Raw genomic sequence first — 20,773 nt, 5'->3', positions numbered from 1 at the left:
AACTTTCTAAGCGCTGATGGCTCAGACATTCCTCGAAAAAATTAGTTAACATAAAAGTAATTAAGCGAAAGCATTAGCATTCATGAAACACGGAACGCATACAACAATAACATACATAAAACTTTATTGTATTGAATCAAAATTGGACTAAATATAATGAGCTCTGAAATTGTCGTGCTACATTAAGACCTCAAATATTTCGAGCTATCAAGTTTTTAGTACAATGTGTATTGAAGATACATCACTACTACTATCAGCAACTATAATTTACGCATCACAGAAAAGTTTCCTATGTGATCAAAGCGACGACTGTACCGGTTCTTCGAATACACTCAAGGAAAAGGGAGTGCTCATAACTTTCAATTCTCTCTTATAATCTCGTGGCAGTAGATCGTTTATACATTGGCATTTCGTTTTCAGTATAGGATTCTACTTTGTCAGTTCCGTACGATTTGCGGCAGTTGATTGCGATAGAAGCCACAATTAGAAGAATATTTCTGGTGTTTAGTCATCCAAATTCCAAGTAATTAAGTTGGTAATAATCATACAAAACAATTCTTCAGCAATGTCGTGGTACTACACAGTAAGTATAGGGAATATTTGCTTCCCTGTAATTTGTCAATGATGGATGACCCAATTTATCGATCTCCGCACCTTTGTTTTTTTAAATGTGAACCAAAAAATAACAGTAAATTTGTGTACAATTTTCCAGCCAAAACCAACAGTGTTTGCTTCGGAGAATTTCGATGCCTCGGCGGATGCAAATGCGCTAAGAGCTGCTATGAAAGGCATGGGAACCGATGAGCAGGCTATCATCGACATTCTGTGCGCCCGAAGCAATGCCCAGCGGATGCAAATTCTCGACGCTTACAGTGGCGAGCTGGGACGGGTGAGTGATTACGTACATACTACGTTATTAGTGTTATTATTTACTGAAAGAAGTAGCGTAGCGTAGTTTTTCTCGTACAATTCAAACTGTATGCCATATGGCCTTGGCGTCTTATTCTGTCAGTATGGCTATGAGTCATTCGATTGTAGGTATCATAAAAACGACGCGGTAAACATGACATGCGACTAGTTGAGCCTAAAACCATACATTGAATCTATAAAATGAATTGCTGTAGCACTAGTTGATATGTAAGACTATTTTTTTTCATAAATACGTTTATTTCATAGGCAATATACATTTTTTCTTCGCTGTGGCGTCCACAATACATATTAGTCTCGGAAAGTCCAATTCAAAGGATATGTGCATCTAATGTGTAGTGATTAGACATGAGTCTGAACATCACACGAATTAAATCTCTACTCACATCCAGTCCCCTGAACCATGCCTTTCCCAGATCATCTTTATCCCAAGAAGCTTGCCAACTGGCAAGTGTGCTTTGGCGAGTCGCGCTATGGAATTCGTTGAAAGCAATCAGTCTCTCATAAATTTCACCCTCAATAGCACCCGGTTTGGCTAAAATATCGGTTCTTTCATTGCATTTCATTTTTCATTGCCAAATCGAAGGAGATGTGCATCTAACGTGTAGTGATTGGACATGAGTGTGGAGATCTCACGAATTAAATCACTACTCACATCCAGTCCCCTGAATCATGCCTTTGTCGATATTTTAGGAATAATTGAGTGCATCCACCGACCCAGATCATCTTTATCCCAATTATTACACTCAAACTATAATGAACTGCTGCTAACTTTGCTATATAAACAGATGCAGGTTCTTGAAGCCTAAATGAGACCGAAACATTATTGTTGAATATACCAAACCCAGTAGCCTCTTCAATTCGTGATCCGTCCGTGTAAAATATTTTCTCAGAGTCAATATGCCTGAACTTGTAAATATTTTTGGGATTTCCAACGAGCGTAGGTGTTCCGGGATTTCACGCACTTTGCGCTGCATGGATGTGTCGAAAAATAAAGTTAAGTCAGGGACATTTAGGAGGCTGACACGGATAGGAATATATCTTGAAGGGTTGATTTCCTGTGGTTAAAATATACTGTCATGAATCTTGTTTGAGATTGAAGCTCAACTAGCCTTTCGAAGTTATTAATAACCAGGGGATTCAGTACCTCACGTCTTATTAGCAGTCGCGATGAAAGCTCCCAAAAACGATCTTTTAATGGAAGAACTCCCGCCAGCACTTCAAGACTCATTGTATGTGTTGAATGCATGCAGCCTAAGGCAATTCGCAAACAACGATACTGAAAGTATCGTTGTCTGATACAGTTTTATTAGATCTTCCGGATGAGCACCCCACCAAGATCCTGTTATTGTTTGGTGAAAATTTACTCTGTTGGCATTTTGTTATCAGAAACCTAATGTGTCCTCCCCACGTGCATTTGGAATCAAACCACACCCCGAATATGTAAGACTATGTTTTAACTGAGAATTTTTCCAAATTTCGTTTTTAATGTATCATTCCGTTAGTCAAGCCACTAGGGATCATTTGACTGATTACTCTACCTATAACCAAAGAATTGTAATGCAATTAGAGTAAACAAGTATTTTATGACTAAAAAAACAATATCGCAGTGAAATTGTTGTGAGAAGTGCGCATTATTCCTGTTGTAGTAAAGCAGAAATTCCTTTGAGTCCAAACTTTGAGTAAGAATAGCAAATCCCTATCTCTCATTAATTGTTTTAATACACAACAAATAAGAAATACCAATTATTGGTCTTAGTACATCCATTTCTTACAGTAGCACTGTCAGTGTAACTGTACAATGAGAAATCTAGGTTTGCTTGATTTATGATATGGATACGGTAAAATGATAAATGATGAAGATAAATTTATTTATCTTTAGAAACTTAGAGCTTCATTACCCGACGAGACTCGGAGATGTTTCGTGAAGTCAAGATTGGAAAAAGACTACCGAATAAAATATAGACGAAGTGAATACTTGCAAAAAAATAATACCCAGAGACAGGAATCCGGGAGATCGTCCTACCAATTGAACTGCTCTGACTGAGGTGAAACACAATTTGAAAGGCGATAATCACATCGATTGAAAGATGCGCTGTACATGTTCATGTAGGGCACGGCAAATGTGGTTCAAATTCAAGTTAGTCGTCAATCTAATCTTGCCTAACACGGCCCTACTGGGCAATGATTTGTGAATATTTTATGTTGTCTCTTTTGTCCCTTGGGTAAAAAATAGATACACACATATATGAACAAATGTAGTATAGCAACTGGTTATAATATACTGCAGATAAGTATAAGTCGTTTAACAAAAGGCTTTGGTTTTATATTCCTGTAGTGGAATTTTGACCTTCTGTTTCAACAGACTTCGCAGCCGATTCAGAGTGTACAGAACCATTGCATGGCTGGTGCTACGATTCTACTGACACAACTAGTCGTTCCAGTTCAGGGCTCGAACATGCGACATTAGAGAAACTGGTTTGTAAGACCAGTGCGCTATGCATTGAACCGCCAACCCGGGACATAGTCCTTTAACAACTGAATATGAATTGTTGTATTGTTATGAACGGCTTTCTGCAGATATGTTAGAATATACCACCATAAAATAAAGATAAACTTTCATATTGTATACATAAGTCGCCCACTGTTGCATACTGTCACTGTGATTCACGGGCGGATATTCCGTAGAATATAGCTTACGGGGAATATCGAACCAGTTTTTTTGGGGGGTATTTCGCGGAAAGACCGAAATTAGCGTTTTGGCGAAAAAATTAGTTGATTTTCTGATTTTAGTTAGTTATTTTTTGAGACAACTAAAAAAATCTTACTTTTGCTAATTTAGATTTTTTAATTCTGATTCTCTTAATAATAATAAAATATTTGTTGAAATGGCTATTTTTTTTAGTTGAATTCACCAATTAAACGTGCTGTCATTTCTTAGCTAAGGCACGCTTCATATCCATTCAACTAATTTTTTAGTTGAATTAGAGAAATAAAACGTTGTTTTCAACCAACTGTTCAACTGTTTCAACAAGACTGTCCCTTTTAGCTTTTTAATGGATTGTTTTGCTTTGACACTACTGTCCTTCAGTAATGACGGTGATAGATAAATAGAATCAAAGTTTCTGATTTTAATAACGAAATTAGTTGTCAATGAGAATTTCGTGTTGGATCGAAATATTGCTGGTTTGTGTCCAGAATATTCGCCAACTAAACATATTCTCTAAAAATAAGAGTTTTTTTCAGCACAGTAAATTCTAAATTTTAACTAATTTTATAGTTATTTTGGAAATTTTGTTGTTAAAATCAACTAATTCAAAAACAGTAATACGAATTAGGCGCAGAGCTAATTTCGGTCGTTCCGTGGAATTACTAAGATTTCGTCTTCTAAATTCACTCTTAGAAAAAAATGAAATTTACTCTGGACGTAAATTCCTGCTTGGCGTAATTTCTTCGGTGATGACTTAATACTACATCTATTAACATGTAAAAAAAACATTCTATGTTTGTTCCGATGTCAACTGCAGTTTTTTTTATTTAAAAGATATTTAACTGGATGTAAACAACATTATTCGTCTTATTGCATTGAAGTAAATTCACACGTTTAATGTCAAGATGCATTTGCTCCTTAAGCAAACCTTCAAGTTCTCGTATCGAAGGTCGAATTTTGCACTGTCTGAAGTCAACAATAATTGTATTCTTTCGTACCGGCCGTAGCTTTTGTTCGTTTGGTTCACTCATTTTCGAGGTCTATTGTTCACTACACAATACTGTACTTGGTTTCTTCTGTCCTCAACGTAAGCGGTTTTGTTTTATCAACTGACTTGGATGAGATGTAAACCCGAACTGTCAACTGCAGTTAAATTATATGTGAAGTTAATAATATGATTCAATTTTACATGCTTTGAATTGTAAATTTAATAAAGGGTGATTTTTTAAGAGCTTGAGAACTTTTTTAAACAATAAAACGCATAAAATTTGCAAAATCTCATCGGTTCTTTATTTTAAACGTTAGATTGGTACATGACATTTACTTTTTGAAGATAATTTCATTTAAATGTTGACCGCGGCTGCGTCTTAGGTGGTCCATTCGGAAAGTCCAATTTTGGGCAACTTTTTCGAGCATTTCGGCCGGAATAGCCCGAATTTCTTCGGAAATGTTGTCTTCCAAAGCTGGAATAGTTACTGGCTTATTTCTGTAGACTTTAGACTTGACGTAGCCCCACAAAAAATAGTCTAAAGGCGTCAAATCGCATGATCTTGGTGGCCAACTTACCGGTCCATTTCTTGAGATGAATTGTTCTCCGAAGTTTTCCCTCAAAATGGCCATAGAATCGCGAGCTGTGTGGCATGTAGCGCCATCTTGTTGAAACCACATGTCTACCAAGTTCAGTTCTTCCATTTTTGGCAACAAAAAGTTTGTTAGCATCGAACGATAGCGATCGCCATTCACTGTAACGTTGCGTCCAACAGCATCTTTGAAAAAATACGGTCCAATGATTCCACCAGCGTACAAACCACACCAAACAGTGCATTTTTCGGGATGCATGGGCAGTTCTTGAACGGCTTCTGGTTGCTCTTCACTCCAAATGCGGCAATTTTGCTTATTTACGTAGCCATTCAACCAGAAATGAGCCTCATCGCTGAACAAAATTTGTCGATAAAAAAGCGGATTTTCCGAATGGACCACCTAAGACGCAGCCGCGGTCAACATTTAAATGAAATTATCTTCAAAAAGTAAATGTCATGTACCAATCTAACGTTTAAAATAAAGAACCGATGAGATTTTGCAAATTTTATGCGTTTTATTGTTTAAAAAAGTTCTCAAGCTCTTAAAAAATCACCCTTTATATTGCCACGCTCCTTATATGTGCATTGACATGATTTTTTTTCTAAATGTGTGGTTTCACGCGAAAAAGCAAAATATCAGCAAAAAATTTTAAAAGAAGCTGAACAGAAACAACACGATTCATTGCAACAAGTGTGATCGAACTGCTCACTTGCGATGTGAGCACATGACTAGTGTTAATTTCACATACAGAAAATGCGACTTCGAATAAAACACATCGTTTTTTCTCACAAGATCTTTTTTTTTTGCATTAAGAAGTCAGCAACAAACGGTTTAGGTCATTATTCGTTGAAAAATATTTCAACTTTCAAAGTGATTCGAGATTCCCCACCACAACATCGAATATAGAAAGGACATGCGATCACTGTTCAAATCTGTCCAACCTGTTCGTTGAGATCGCAAAATATTTTTTGCTAATTTTTATTTGAGATGGGTTAACCGATTTTCACAAACTTAGGTCTTACGGTCCCATATACTGTTATTAAATTTAATCCGGATCCGGCTTCCGGTTCTGGAATTACAGTGTGAAGCGTGCTAGAAATAATAACTGTTTCAATTTGTGGATTACAAGGTGAGATGAAAAAACTGCAACCAACTTCAGACTGCTGTCATTTCTAAACCGCTCGTCCCACAGCTGTCAGATTTATTCTAGTGACAGCTCATTATATTATTTACAAGCGCACAAAAGCATTTTGGTGGGAATTTTTCAGATAAAAAGTTATTTGTGATGGAATTCAAGTGTGATAGTGTGATTGCTTTGCATTTGGCTGGAAAACCACAAGTGGCTATCGTTAGAGCCCTCCAGCATTTAAAAGTGAATAAATCTTTTGTGTCTCGTACCATCGCTCGTTACCGTGATACTGGTAGCGTAGCCCGACGTCAAGGAAGTGGACGAAAAAAAACAGCAACATCGGCAGAAATGGTTCGAAAAGTGAAGAAGCGAATTGAACGAAATCCGCGTCGCAGTGGCCGAAAAATGGCTCGTGAGCTGAACATATCGCAATATGCCATTCGGCAAATATTGAAAAATGAGCTTGGACTAAAGCCATTGAAGTTCCAAAAAGTGCAAGATCTTACTGATGCGCAAAAAAAAGTTAGACTCGAAAAAGCTAAAGAGTTGCTTCGCTTGGCCGAAAGTGGTGAACTGCCGAATTTGGTTTTCTCCGATGAGAAACCATTCGTTATCCAGCAGTTTGTAAACAAACAAAATGATCGTGTTTACTTGCCAGAGAGGTCAGCTGAAAATTTGCAACTTCGGTTGGCCACCAGAACTCAAAAGCCGGCCATGGTGATGGTGTGGGCCGCCATAACAGCCGATGGTCGCTCGCCGCTCGTATTCATCGACCGTGGGGTCAAAATAAATGCGCAAATCTATCGCGAAAATATTTTGGAGGGAGTTCTGAAGCCCTGGGCACGCAAACATTTCGGCCGCAGACCTTGGACATTCCAACAGGACTCAGTACCATCGCACTCAGCACGCGCCACCCAAGAATGGTTAAGAAATGAGGTTCCTCGCTTCATTTCCACCGCACAATGGCCACCAAAATCTCCGGATGCCAATCCGTTGGACTATTGTGCCTGGGGTATTTTGGAAAGCAAGGTTGGCACTAAAAAATACCAAAGTGTCGATCATCTCAAGCAAGCGCTTCGCCGAGAATGGGACAAAATACCGCAGAGCCACTTTCGGGCAGCGTGTGATGGTTTCATTGGCCGTTTGAAGGCCATAGTTCGTGCCAAAGGTGGCCAATTCGAACAAATCTAAACCGATTCTCAAATTTGATGTTATTTCCGACATTTTTTGCTTTCATTCAATAAAATTTAAAACAAAAATGAAAAAATTATGGCGTTTTACTTTGTTGCAGTTTTTTCATCTCACCTTGTATATTAGTTGTTGGCAAAACGAACTGACTTCACCTTAACCCTTAACTTAATCCTAAACGGAACTCACTTCATTTTCTCAGATATGGTAAAACCGAAAGTGTGTGAAGTATGCTTAAAATTTAAAACTGTCTTTTAGAGCGACCTTGTAATAAAGGAAAAGATTCAACTAAAATTGGATCCATACTGTTTAAATTTGTAGGCCATGTTAGTTTACTATTCAAGATTCAACGAAATGTTTTCTGACGATTTAAGTAATATTTATGAGAATTCAATTATAAATATAAGTTTATATTATAAACTCTGCACCTCCTAAAACGTGGAATTTTGCTTCTAGTTCGACCTCCATTCCTCAAATTTTGAAAAACTACGATTTTCGAGTGAGCTATCAATCCGAATCAAAGTGCAGCTCAGAATCCCCCACTTTCCCGTACGCTTACCAATTTTGGTAGTATACGATTAAGAAGTTCTGGAGTCACTCTAAATAAACAAACACTTGGTATACGTATCAGCGCCGCTTCTACGTATTAATGGGCCCGAAGGCAAAATTTATTTGTGTGTCCCTAACTAACTGAATGATCCTCTTTTTTTGCTCGGTTAGTCCCGTCTAGGGCCTCCTAAGACCGTGGTCCCTCTGTAAAAGCGGCCCTGATACGTATGCATGTTATCCATTCTCGTTATTCAGTCATTCACTTGACTGCTGTGCAAGTAGTATATATACTCTTCATTGAATATATTGAATTGAATTGAATAAAAATTTGCTTCGAATCCTCCACACTTTCTACATCTCCTTCCCTTTGAAAATTCGCGGCTCGTATATTCTTCGTTAGCAGGATTTGTTTGGCAGTCGAAATTGACGAATTTCGCTTAATCCGGAATTACACAGGAAAACTGTCTTGAACCTTTGATATATCTGCTGTTCTTCAGCGATGTTAACTTTTCTCTGGAGGGTTTTTGTCTATAGTTTGCTGATGATGTTAAGAATATCATGCGTCAAAGATCTTGGTGTCTTTCTCGATGAGCAGTTATCATTCAAACAGCACATTAACTACATTGTTGCAAAAGCTTCACGCTGTTTGGGATTCATATTTAGAATGGCTAAGCACTTCAATGATATTTATTGCCTGAAGACTCTATACTGTACGCTCGATCGTTCTACTTTGGAATATTACTCAGTAATCTGGAACCCTCTTTACCTCAATGGAGCTCATAGAATAGAATCTATACAACGAAGATTCGTACGTTTTGTTCTTCGACGATTACCTTGGAATAATCCACATCAACTGCCGAGCTATGAAAGTCGCGGATTGCTGATTGGTCTTGACACACTACAAGTACGACGAGAGCTGCCGCGTGCTTTGATGATAGCTGATATTTTGAATGATAGGATTGACTGCCCCGCTTTGCTCCGTGAGGTTAATATCAAGGTTCGTCCCCGTGCTCTTCGTTAACAACGCCTTTCTTCGACTACCTCTACGTCGCACCAACTATGGAACAAACGGTGCCGTTATAGGCTTGCAAAGATCGTTCAATCGTGTATCATCTGGATTTCACTTCAACCTTTCACGGAAAACAATTCAAGCAAATTTTTTACTTAGTATTAGAAACTATCATTAGGACTACAATGTGTCTGTTGATCTTACAATAATAAAGAATAAAGAATCCGTAACTCAGAACACGCAACCTTCCTCCAGTAGCATTTCTCATAATAAAAGTGTCATAGTAAATTCCGATAAGTGCACAGTCAAACCGTTCACGAAGAAAAAGGGGCATTTCAATTTGAATACTTTCTGTAAGGATCCATTTTAAGCAGATCGAATAGCGTTGAAGATCTCGGAGTTCGCAGAATGTCGTGAAACATTCCTCAACTACCGAGTTCTGAATCTACCATTTTGTCTGCGTACACTACAAGTGCCGCCCCTGTCGTCAAAGGTGCCTTGGAACCAGATATTTCATTCGTGTGAAGTTCAAACTTATATCCATACATTCTGTGTATTCCTGAGTTGAAAATGAAAGTAGCACGAGAGCTCCAGTGCAAGAATGATTAAAAGATTGTTTCGAGACACAAGGGATGCTGCGGTACCCTTCCGACCCAAACATGCTTTCTCTGTGTAAAATTCTCAATGCAAGTTTTATACTTTCCGAATCCAGTGCGAGTTAAGTGATTCCCTGGATACAAATTCAAATCTGGATACGTTCGTCTAGTAATCACTGTGACTATACTGAATACATAGAAAAAAGTTATGACACTAAATTTACACTTGATTATTAATAATGCAATAATTAAATAACAAATAATTTTCGAATTTCTAACAAATTTCATTTCAACAGGACCTAATCGAAGACCTCAAGTCCGAATTGGGTGGAAAATTCGAAGATGTTATCGTCGCTCTGATGCTTCCACCGGAAAAATATTTGTGCAAACAACTGCACAAGGCCATGGATGGTATCGGCACAAACGAGGATACGCTGATTGAGATTCTAGCGCCACAAACAAACGAAGAAGTTAAAAAACTGGTAGATTGCTACGAAGAAATGTACAATCGCCCGTTGGCCGAGCATTTGTGCAGTGAGACGGATGGTAGCTTCCGACGGTTGCTCACCATGATTATAGTTGGTGCACGGGACCCACAAGGAACAGTCGATGCGGATCTGGCTGTAGAACAGGCAAATCAGTTGTACAATGCCGGCGAAGGAAAACTCGGCACTGACGAGGAAGTTTTCTACAAAATTCTGGCCCACGCTAGCTTCGACCAGTTGGAGATAGTGTTCGAGGAGTACAAAAAGTTGTCCGGCCGTACGATCGAACAAGCCATGAAAGACGAACTCAGTGGAGAGCTTTATGATGCTTTAAGTGCTATCGTTGAGTGTGTTCAGATGGCGCCACATTTCTTTGCCAAACGCTTACACAAGGCAATGGATGGCGCTGGGACGGATGATGCCAGCATGATACGAATCATCGTTTCTCGTTCGGAGATAGATCTTCAGAATGTGAAGGATGAATATGAGCAGATGTATAACAAAACACTTCTGAGTGCTGTCCGGGTAAGTTACATTGCTGAATAATTGCTTGGATATAATCTAAATATTTGTACCTGTGTGATTGTTAATGTACAATGGTATAACAAAATGTCGTGTTTTGTTTCATTTTTTTCCTTCATTAACTTAACGTCCACGAACGCTGATTGTCGACTGGAATCAATCTGTGGACCATACCTCTCGTCGGATGACAGGAGGTAATACTAAGGCATTGTTTTGTGTGTTATGTAAATTAACCTATTTCATTAGCAAAATATTTTCTGGTATTTCGTGGTCCTCCTGCAGAATGAGGCATGAACTAAGAAAATGATTTCCTTGTATCTTCTTATGACCTAATGTAAACTCTGAATGCCCTAATTTTCTGGACCTTTTTTGATAGACTTTAAATAATCTATGCAGCAGAACTCAATAATTAGTTATCTACTCCAGTAATCGATTGACACCGGAGGCATTATATTTCTACAAAGATGCCGATGTCTAAGCAAATTTTAAAAACGTTTTTTCGTTTCATTACAAGTAAAGTCAAATTTGCTCTAGTAAATGTTAATCGAAGAATGTATGTTTTGTTTTGATTTATTTTGTTGTTCATGAATTCTATTCTACATAAGTACTAACAATTTTGTACATAAAAGTAAATACATTGTAATTGAAGTTCTTTATTTTACTTGCAGAACGAATGCTCTGGCGATTACAAACGGGCCCTGTGTGCTCTCATTGGCGAGGCTTAAGAAATACCATTACCATCAGACCTTTTATTATACTGAAACCCTAAATATTGAGTGTTAAAACGTGTATTTATATTTATTATATATGTGTGGTGAACTCATAAAAAACACATAATTTTAAATTGCACAATGCATGACGAAAGTAGAAAAAAGAATCAAGAAGTTGAATCTCAAACCGAAAATGAAAATAATGCGCAACCTTACGGCATTTTAGTCGATAACCTGCCGAGTCAGTGAGCAGTAATGAAGTCAGATGTCAGAAGGTCGAATTCCGCATCGGAATGCAATATTAATGCTTCGCTTTTCCGTGCCTTGCATGAAAAAGAGTATTTATGTTGAAATTGGAAGTGCGATTAGCTAGAGCAGATGGCCTTAAAACTATTGTATTGAAATACACTTTCTAGTTCAGCTCAGTTACAACCAAACGATATGTATCAGATAAAAGTATATTAAATTGCAATAGATCCTAGCAGTTATCAGTTTTACTTAAAAAATGTATTGGAGAAAAGCAAAATAAATTAATCAAGCAAAATAAAAGCTTCTACTTCGAATGTTTCATATTTTCTTTCGGCTCTATTTTAAAACCTTCCCCGTTATAACACAAAAAATCAATAAAGTCAGAGATCTTTTATTAGAGAATCACAATCATCATTGGAATAACAAGGTTTAACTAAACTATACTCACCGCACTAGCTGTGGATCCAATTGCTCCGGCTGCCAACACTACCGGATCGTTTTTTGTTGCGCTCTGCTGCGGTATCCTTCCGACCCAAAACCGGACTACCTCCGGAACTGATGTTTTTGATTAGAGACTTTAGTCCCCGTGCCTGTGATTCGGCCGCATTGCCAATATTGTTGGACTCTTGAGCGATAATGTAGAAATCATCTACGATGTGCGCTGGTGGAGGGATGTCGAAAGGGATAACATCGTTGAGTGTCTGTCCGGTACCAACTGATCGCGTCGAATAACGCGTTTTGCCATCGAGAGTATACTTTTGATCGTTAAAACTTGACAGACGGGACTGATGAGTAGAGCTAGTAGCAGTTCCAGCAGTTACTTGCTGCTGGATGCTTTGCAGCTTACTACGCAGTTGAGCGTTTTCTTCCTGTAACTTTCGGAGTAGACTACTTTCGGCTTCAACTTTGGAGATCGTTGGTTGTGGCATGCACTGGTATATGGTAGACAAAAAGTTGTGCAAAGATATGAGCAAGGTGTCCTGCCATTGTTTTGTGAAACATACAGCAAATGCAGAATGTTCTTCCGGATTTTTGCAAAACGGAAAAACTAAATGGAATTTATTAAAGCAACGCATTTTATATCAACATATACTTACAAAACCATTCCTTCCATTCACTTTGCGAGACCAATTCTGATGCTAGTTTTGTGAAAAATTCATTTATTTTATCTGATTTATTGGATATGTAAGCAATTATTAAATAAAACTTGAGTATGGATTGCTCTAACTTGATCACAGCTGGAAAAATTGACAATTATAGAACTTCTTCCCGTATTCGAAAAAAACGTTAACAATTACCACCAGTGAAACTGTGCTCTAAATTACGAAACAGATGATTATTCAAGTGCGCCCATAAATCCCTCAGACCTTGTAGGTCGTGTGTTTGGATTAGTTGCATTAACTGATCGATAATTTTATCTACACGGAAGCTTTTGTCTTTATCATTTTTAAGCTCTGCATCGAACGATTTCAGGGTGTTGGAAAACCCCCGGAAAAGTACATACTCGCGCACTAACCCGTCCGTATATTGAATGTGAGCCATTGTCGTCAGTTTTTTTAACTTCTATCTTTAGTGATTGAAAACTTTAATGATTTAACACTTAGTATGAAAATACGAGATGATAACTTTTGTTTTCTTTTTCATGCGAGCAGCGTATATACGCACAAGAGTGTGAGTGAAAGTGATAGATTTTTCAACTATGAACACGATGAACACTGATAAAAAGTCTGTATCAAGCAGCGTTGCCAGGTTGCTAGATTTATCTGACAAATGCCAGATTTTTCTCCCTCCACCACCATTTGTTGTTTGAATTCATCAACGAGAATTATTTTTGTCATTTTTAATGAGGACTAAGTAATGATGTATTTCAAATTTGATAGAAATCTCGTCATTACTGCACCATACACGTTCATTGAAATGATATTATTTTTTAGTAATGACATTTTTAATGACTCGTGTAAGGCCGCTATTTGATATTCTTCAATCCTGCACGTGCATACAAAAAATAAAACTAATCTTCAGACGACGTATATGAGATTGAAATATGGGTATGTTTGGTAGTGAGAAAGCAATGTAATTGGCAATCATATTCTCCATAATATGTAAATATCATGGGTAATAACATATTGCCCTTGAAGCACAGACTAATAGACAGGACACTCAAATTAGATTCTTCAATCATTTTAACGGTCATTTTGAATATTCCTTTATTTGGGACAGTACTCACATATGTCATGATGGCGCCACGTTACCCTATCAAAAACATCCTGTCTGTCATCTAGACTGTGTTTATTTTTTTCATTTACCAACAGAGTTGCCATTCATACAGAATTACCTGTAATGTATTGAGTTGTATACCTCCATGCGAATTTCATGCAGGGTACAGATTTAATACATATTGCCAAAACTATACACATAATTGTGCCTACTTCTCATCCTCCAACGCAATACAAAATCGAACCAATATTTACTTGCTTCTGGTCTGCCGCCACTTAATTTCGGGTGAAACTTCCAACACAATAAAAAATGGTCTAGATGAACAACGTTGAGTCAAATAAATGGTTACCTTCCAACATCGCGAAAAAGTTAAATATATTATCAACGTAATCACAGACTAACAGACAGGACACTCAAATTAGATTCTTCAATCATTTTAACTGTCATTTCGAATATTCCTTTATTTGGGACAGTACTCACATGTGTCATGATGGCGCCACGTTACCCTATCAAAAACATCCTGTCTGTCATCTAGACTGTGTTTATTTTTTTCATTTACCAACAGAGTTGCCATTTATACAGAATTACCTGTAATGTATTGATATGTATTTGCATTTGTATGCGAATTTCATGCAGGATACAGATTTAATACATATTGTCAAAACTATATACAAAATTGTGCCTACCTCTCATCCTTCAACGCAATACAAAATCGAACCCGTTTAGTGGCAATATTTACTTGCTTCTGATCTGCCGCCACTTAATTTCGGGTGAAAATTACCAACACAATAAAAAATAGTCTAGATGAACAATGTTGAGAAAAATAAATGGTTACCTTCCAACATCGCTAAAAAGTTTAATATATTATTAACGTAATATAATAATTTACTGTGACGATTCATTTCCAAATATTATGATGAAATCAGGCATCCCTGCAAGCAGCTGATCGGTGTTGACAAACGAGGGGGAACCAACTAGTAAATTAACTTTTACATAACACAAGGGGTGTACCGATAGTAAATAGTTCGCGCAGTATAATATAGGTGGAACTAGTGCATCACGAAACATTATTTTTTATAAGAATTTACTCATACTGTCATGTCTGTTAGTCTGTGACGTAATCCAATAATTTATTGTGACGATTCATTTTCAAATATTTTGATGAAATCAGGCATCCCTGCAAGCAGCTGATCGGTGTTGACAAACGAGGGGAAACCAACTAGTAAAAAAACTTGTACATATCACAAGGGGTATACAGATAGTAAATAGTTCGCGCAGTACAATATAGGTGGAACTAGTGCATCACGAAAAATTATTTTTATAAGAATTTACACATACTGTCATGTCTGTTAGTCTGTGCTTGAAGTTCATTTTACAAACTTAGGAGGCCATTGTTGAAAAACGCAAATTCAGTTTTCTATGTGACTACTTGATGAATCTTCAATATAAAAACATAAGTTTATTTAGAAAATGTACCAAACAAACTGATATTTCTCTTTTAAGTTCCCGCTCAACGATAGCGAAGAAAACTGCTTTTGCGATTTGCCACAACTGTCGTTTTCTTACAAATGTAAATTGTCCCTTAATATGTACTTTTGATTGAAAAAATAAAATCAAGGCACTAAAAATGTAGAGCCAATTAAAAACTCTGGCCGAGGTATGCATGCTTTAAGGTAACATATGGTTGTTTTAAACAAATATTGGTTGTCTAAAAAATAAAATTTCGGTTTAATCAAACCAGAATTGTTATTATCGCTATATTACCTAGAATTTACTGATATTTACAATATTTTTTGTGGTTAACAATCACCGTTTTCATATACTGTAAAAAGAAGTCGTATCATCTATACAATAATACATTATACTTGAGCGTGTTTATCGTTAAATCAATAACATATTGTAATAAATGCGATTACCACAACACAACAGATTGTTATATAACTCAAACCGTACTAGTTATCATTTTTAATTTATAATACGTGCTGTAAAAATCAGCTTTGAATATTAGTAAAAATCATTCGGTGATGAATGTCTGGATGCTTGTCTTATTAGCGGCCCTTAAGCAGCCGTTACACGAGAATTATTAAAGTCATTTTTAATGATTACTAAAGTGATAACATTCCAAATTTTTATGCAAAATTTATCATTACTGTCCTTAAACATTCATTAAAAATGACATTACTATTTAGTAATCACACTTTTAATGACCGTGTAAGGACCGCTAATTGGCAATCTAACGCAGAACTAATTTTACCTGACGCGCCATCTAAGTTTCAGTTTTTTCTAAGTTTTCATGATGACGATTGAATTTTACACGGGCTTTTATGGGGACTCATATAACTTCAATTATATTGTAGAATTTTAGGATCTGTTACAAGAACTGCTCATTTGAAAATGTAAGAAAATTAATTTTCTTTTATTCGGTGCAATCATTTTTGATTTTATAAGATGATATGTTCACAGACTAACAGACATGACAGTATGTGTAAATTCTTATAAAAATAATTTTTCGTGATGCACTAGTTCCACCTATATTGTACTGCGCGAACTATTTACTATCTGTACACCCCTTGTGATATGTACAAGTTTTTTTACTAGTTGGTTTCCCCTCGTTTGTCAACACCGATCAGCTGCTTGCAGGGATGCCTGATTTCATCAAAATATTTGAAAATGAATCGTCACAATAAATTATTGGATTACGTTGATAATATATTTAACTTTTTCGCGATGTTGGAAGGTAACCATTTATTTGACTCAACGTTGTTCATCTAGACTATTTTTTATTGTGTTGGAAGTTTCAACCGAAATTAAGTGGCGGCAGACCAGAAGCAAGTAAATATTGGTTCGATTTTGTATTGCGTTGGAGGATGAGAAGTAGGCACAATTATGTATATAGTTTTGGCAATATGTATTAAATCTGTACCCTGCATGAAATTCGCATGGAGGTATACAACTCAATACATTACAGGTAATTCTGTATGAATGGCAACTCTGTTGGTAAATGAAAAAAATAAACACAGTCTAGATGACAGACAGGATGTTTTTGATAGGGTAACGTGGCGCCATCATGACATATGTGAGTACTGTCCCAAATAAAGGAATATTCAAAATGACCGTTAAAATGATTGAAGAATCTAATTTGAGTGTCCTGTCTGTTAGTCTGTGATATGTTGACGAATATCGAGATACGCGAAGAATAAAATTATTTGAAAATGATCAACATAATATTTTCTCCCATGCTATTGGAACTGAAAATTTTCATCGTTTTAAACAGAATCTTTGGTGCTATAAAATAACAGAGGGGTAAAATTATTTCTCTCACACTAAAATTAACTTTTCGCTTGAACAAATGATGTTGTTAATAAGTTATAAATGACTTTTTACTTTTTTATTTAAGACTTCTGGTCAGTCAGTAATTTTTACTTTTTTCGGTATTTTAACGATATCAAACTAACTAGAGATTATAAGAGGAGAAATAATATGAAATCATAGAGCCATAGTACTCAAGGAAGAGCAAGGATGTGAAGAATAAAGTGCGGAAAAGTGAGACGTGACAAGGGTCATTTAAGTAAGCAGAAGGCTTCTCGTATCTAAACTTTTACCTTCTACCAGAGGAGTCGAACTTAGGCATCTTAACGATACGAGTCATCCGAGTCTCTGATATGTCAGAAAGTAAAGGTAAAGGTCGTTTGCCATTTACTGTCCGAACCGGTTCGGATAGTAAATGGCAAACGACGATTCGGAGTTCGACTCCTCTGGTAGAAGGTAAAAGTTGGCGAGAAGCATTCTGCTTACTTAAATGACCCTTGTCACGTCTCACTTTTCCGCACTTTATTCTTCACATCCTTGCTCTTCCTTGAGTACTATGGCTCTATGATTTCATATTCTTTCTCCTCTTATAATCTCTAGTTAGTTTGATATCGTTAAAATACCGAAAAAGTTATAAATGACTTTACAAGTGGAAATTGAATTTCCCTTGTATTCTGACAGATAAACTTGCAATCATCATCCTAATAGTATGTTCACATTAGCGCTGATATCAAGTGATATACGGATATACTTGATATCCGATGATATCATGTGCGATATCACTTGATATCCCATACAATTTGATGTCAACGCGTATTATCATTTTGGCATGATATCCGGGATATCATGAACGATTTCATGTCGAGTTGTCAAAAATCGCAACTAGCAACACGGATAATGGCATTGAACGCATTCATTTATGAACGTCACTTCGAGAGTGACAATAAACAATTATTTAAATTTCGAATTTTTCAACGAATACTGGCGTTCGGAGACCATAAAATGCAAGACTTCAATTATTGATTTAATTTTAATAGAGAGAGGTAATATTATTGAACTTATTTCCAATGAGAACATTCAATATGACAACTTGATTATCAAACGATATCATTTCGATCATATGTGAACACTTCGACATGATATCCATATCATCTCGGTATATCAAGTGATATCAGCGCAAATGTGAACATGGTATTACACACGTACGCCTCTAGCTGTGAAACACAGCGTTAGATCGCCCATAGAAATTAGTAAGTTTTCAGACATTTCTGTAATTCTGGCTTCTCTGCCTGAAACTTATAAAAACAAAATTTTGACGTTTACTTTCCGAAGGAACATCTGGAAAACGAAACTTTGTTCGAGATCGTGGAATCAAAACAAGTGATTTTATTTCAAAATTTCAAAAATAAAAAAATTCAATTGCAAATTGCTCACAAGAAATGGCAACGTCTCGAGTAAAAACACGTGAAACCAAAACAGGTGAAATTATTGCCTACAGTGAAGCTGCCATTAGAAATAATGCCTCGGCGGTTGAATACTGTCGGACATCGATGGCTGCATTGTCCGGAAGCACAGCTGGTAAGTGCATACAAACAGAATAATTGAGATTTTATATGTTGATAATTGCAATTTTTCTTCGACGCTAGGTGTTCTCGGTTTGACTGGAATCATTGGTTTCCTATTTTACGTATTGGCCGTTCTCGGACTGTGGTGCATGCTGCTTCTGAAATCTGGTGCTAATTGGCAGAAATATTTTATCAGTCGAAAAAGTCTGCTGACAAACGGATTCCTTGGTGGCCTCTGTACATACGTACTATTTTGGACATTCCTTTACGGAATGGTTCACGTGTACTGACGTACTTTTTCTTCAGACAAACTACTGCCACCAGCGCAACTGTTTCATACACTAAAAATAATAGCGTTCTAAAATGATACACCCAATAATTTGGAATTCTTATAGGAAACAATCTTCCTCTGGCAGACAGTAGTAATTCAAGTCCTTCACAACGTGTTAACTCCAAAATATGCCGTACTGGAATTTTGTTTATGTTTTGATTGATCTGCATAAAGACCGTAAATATATCATTTGAAACATCAGCATTTTATTATAGACTGGCATATTTAAAGCAATTTTAACAGCAAAAAGGATTTAAAGCACATATATTGTTATTCTCATAGCCAATTGTTTAAATCTGAACACTAAAAATGCACTCCCTGAAATTGTTACAATTTAATACCTCCGCAATTGTCTAATTTCCATTTATCATTTATCAGGGGTAAGTTAGTGGGTAAACTTGAATGAAATGAAATACATTTTTTTTGTATTTGTCCAAATACCGGGGAATGTTAGTAAATCTGTAATACATATCACAGCACCAACATGATTCAGAACTATTCTAACACAAACAAACAAAAATGCAAATTGGAGATGCTGCTTTAAATAAATTAATTTTATGTTTCACTAAACATGCGCTATTCCAATAATACAATCATCCGAAATCAGGTGTCAAATAATGGTGTGTTCGAGATGGTACCAAAAATCCCTTCAATCTAAAATTGTTGCAGTGGCACACCTGTGTTTACTTGGTTTGTATGCTTGATTGATCACCCCAACTGTTTGCAGATTTATATATGTATGTTTGTTTGAGGATTAGGTAACTAAATAGCGTCCCGTGACAACTACAAAATGTGTAAAAATACTCTTTTTTCAAAATGTTTGTACTCGTTCCATTAGGATTTCAACAAAAATTCTACATTTCGATCGAATAGTGTTTAGTGGAGAATACAAACTCGTTAAAAATACAGAATGCCGGTTACACATTCGATTGATATTCGAAATAGGGTTGTGACTATTTGTATTCGAGCGAAATATTTCACTATGTATTTCGATCATGTTCAAATTTTTCATACAAAATCTTCATTTGATCGAATACAGACCAGAAATTTTACATTCGATCAATCGAAGTAATTGTATTTCGTTACGTTTCGTCTTTATTTGGCCTTTCTCTATTATTGCTGGGAAAAACGACTTTCGAACGGAGCCTCGGATACCTATAAGTGAAAAAACGCGTTGTTAACTTACCGCTGAATTTTCTCAGAGATGGAACACCCAACTTTTTCATGTCTGGACTCGTTTGAAAGCTACTATTGAATTTTGGAAGAAGTTCGAAAATCAAATGATTATCCCTTCCAATTCTAAAGATACTGATATAAGCAAATACTGATTTTTTTTGTAGATGTCTCAACGAATTTCGATAAACTTAGGCTTATTTGAAAACGATTAATGTGAATCGAATTTGGAAGGGGTATGGCGAACATTTTCGGTTCGAAATATGTAACGTTATATGTGACTAAACTGACAAATCCCAGTGTTTTTCAATACAACAAAATTTTTCGGAGTTGAAAAAATAAATTCCGAAAGACTGTTGTACCACCATTCATCTCAGCTTCAGTAGTCAACGCATATACGGAAACCATTATTTAGAGTGAGATCTGTTGTCTCTGTTCGATGGATTGATTCCAAGAGTAGGATGAAATTAGGAGCATTCGTTTCGAGATTTCGTGAAGCCACAACAGCAGAATTGAACAACTT

General features: G+C 36.5%; 3 protein-coding genes across 3 annotated transcripts; 2 read left to right on the top strand and 1 right to left on the bottom strand.

Annotated features, from left to right (window-relative positions):
* The first annotated feature begins 349 nt into the window (after positions 1 to 349).
* LOC131440317 (annexin B10-like) lies at positions 350 to 11,969 on the top strand. The gene is made up of 4 exons (XM_058611486.1): positions 350 to 583; positions 713 to 889; positions 9,986 to 10,699; positions 11,365 to 11,969. The coding sequence occupies exons 1-4, from the start codon at positions 566 to 568 to the stop codon at positions 11,419 to 11,421; spliced, it is 966 nt and encodes a 321-aa protein (XP_058467469.1). The 5' UTR covers positions 350 to 565; the 3' UTR covers positions 11,422 to 11,969.
* A 61-nt stretch (positions 11,970 to 12,030) lies between these two features.
* On the bottom strand, positions 12,031 to 13,378 carry LOC131440315 (WD repeat-containing protein 91). The gene is made up of 3 exons (XM_058611485.1): positions 12,954 to 13,378; positions 12,753 to 12,893; positions 12,031 to 12,703 (listed from the first exon to the last, which is right to left on the bottom strand). The coding sequence occupies exons 1-3, from the start codon at positions 13,195 to 13,197 to the stop codon at positions 12,108 to 12,110; spliced, it is 981 nt and encodes a 326-aa protein (XP_058467468.1). The 5' UTR covers positions 13,198 to 13,378; the 3' UTR covers positions 12,031 to 12,107.
* Positions 13,379 to 18,518: 5,140 nt separating this feature from the next.
* On the top strand, positions 18,519 to 19,517 carry LOC131440314 (ER membrane protein complex subunit 6). Its single transcript, XM_058611484.1, has 2 exons — positions 18,519 to 18,759; positions 18,828 to 19,517. Exons 1-2 carry the CDS (start codon positions 18,621 to 18,623, stop codon positions 19,034 to 19,036), a joined length of 348 nt encoding a protein of 115 aa, XP_058467467.1. The 5' UTR covers positions 18,519 to 18,620; the 3' UTR covers positions 19,037 to 19,517.
* Positions 19,518 to 20,773: the final 1,256 nt, after the last annotated feature.

The sequence above is a fragment of the Malaya genurostris genome, chromosome 1 (genome assembly GCF_030247185.1).
Source record: "Malaya genurostris strain Urasoe2022 chromosome 1, Malgen_1.1, whole genome shotgun sequence".
Taxonomy (NCBI): domain Eukaryota; kingdom Metazoa; phylum Arthropoda; class Insecta; order Diptera; family Culicidae; genus Malaya; species Malaya genurostris.
The sequence above is the reverse complement of the archived record's forward strand: the minus strand, read 5'-3'. Positions and strand labels throughout refer to the sequence as shown.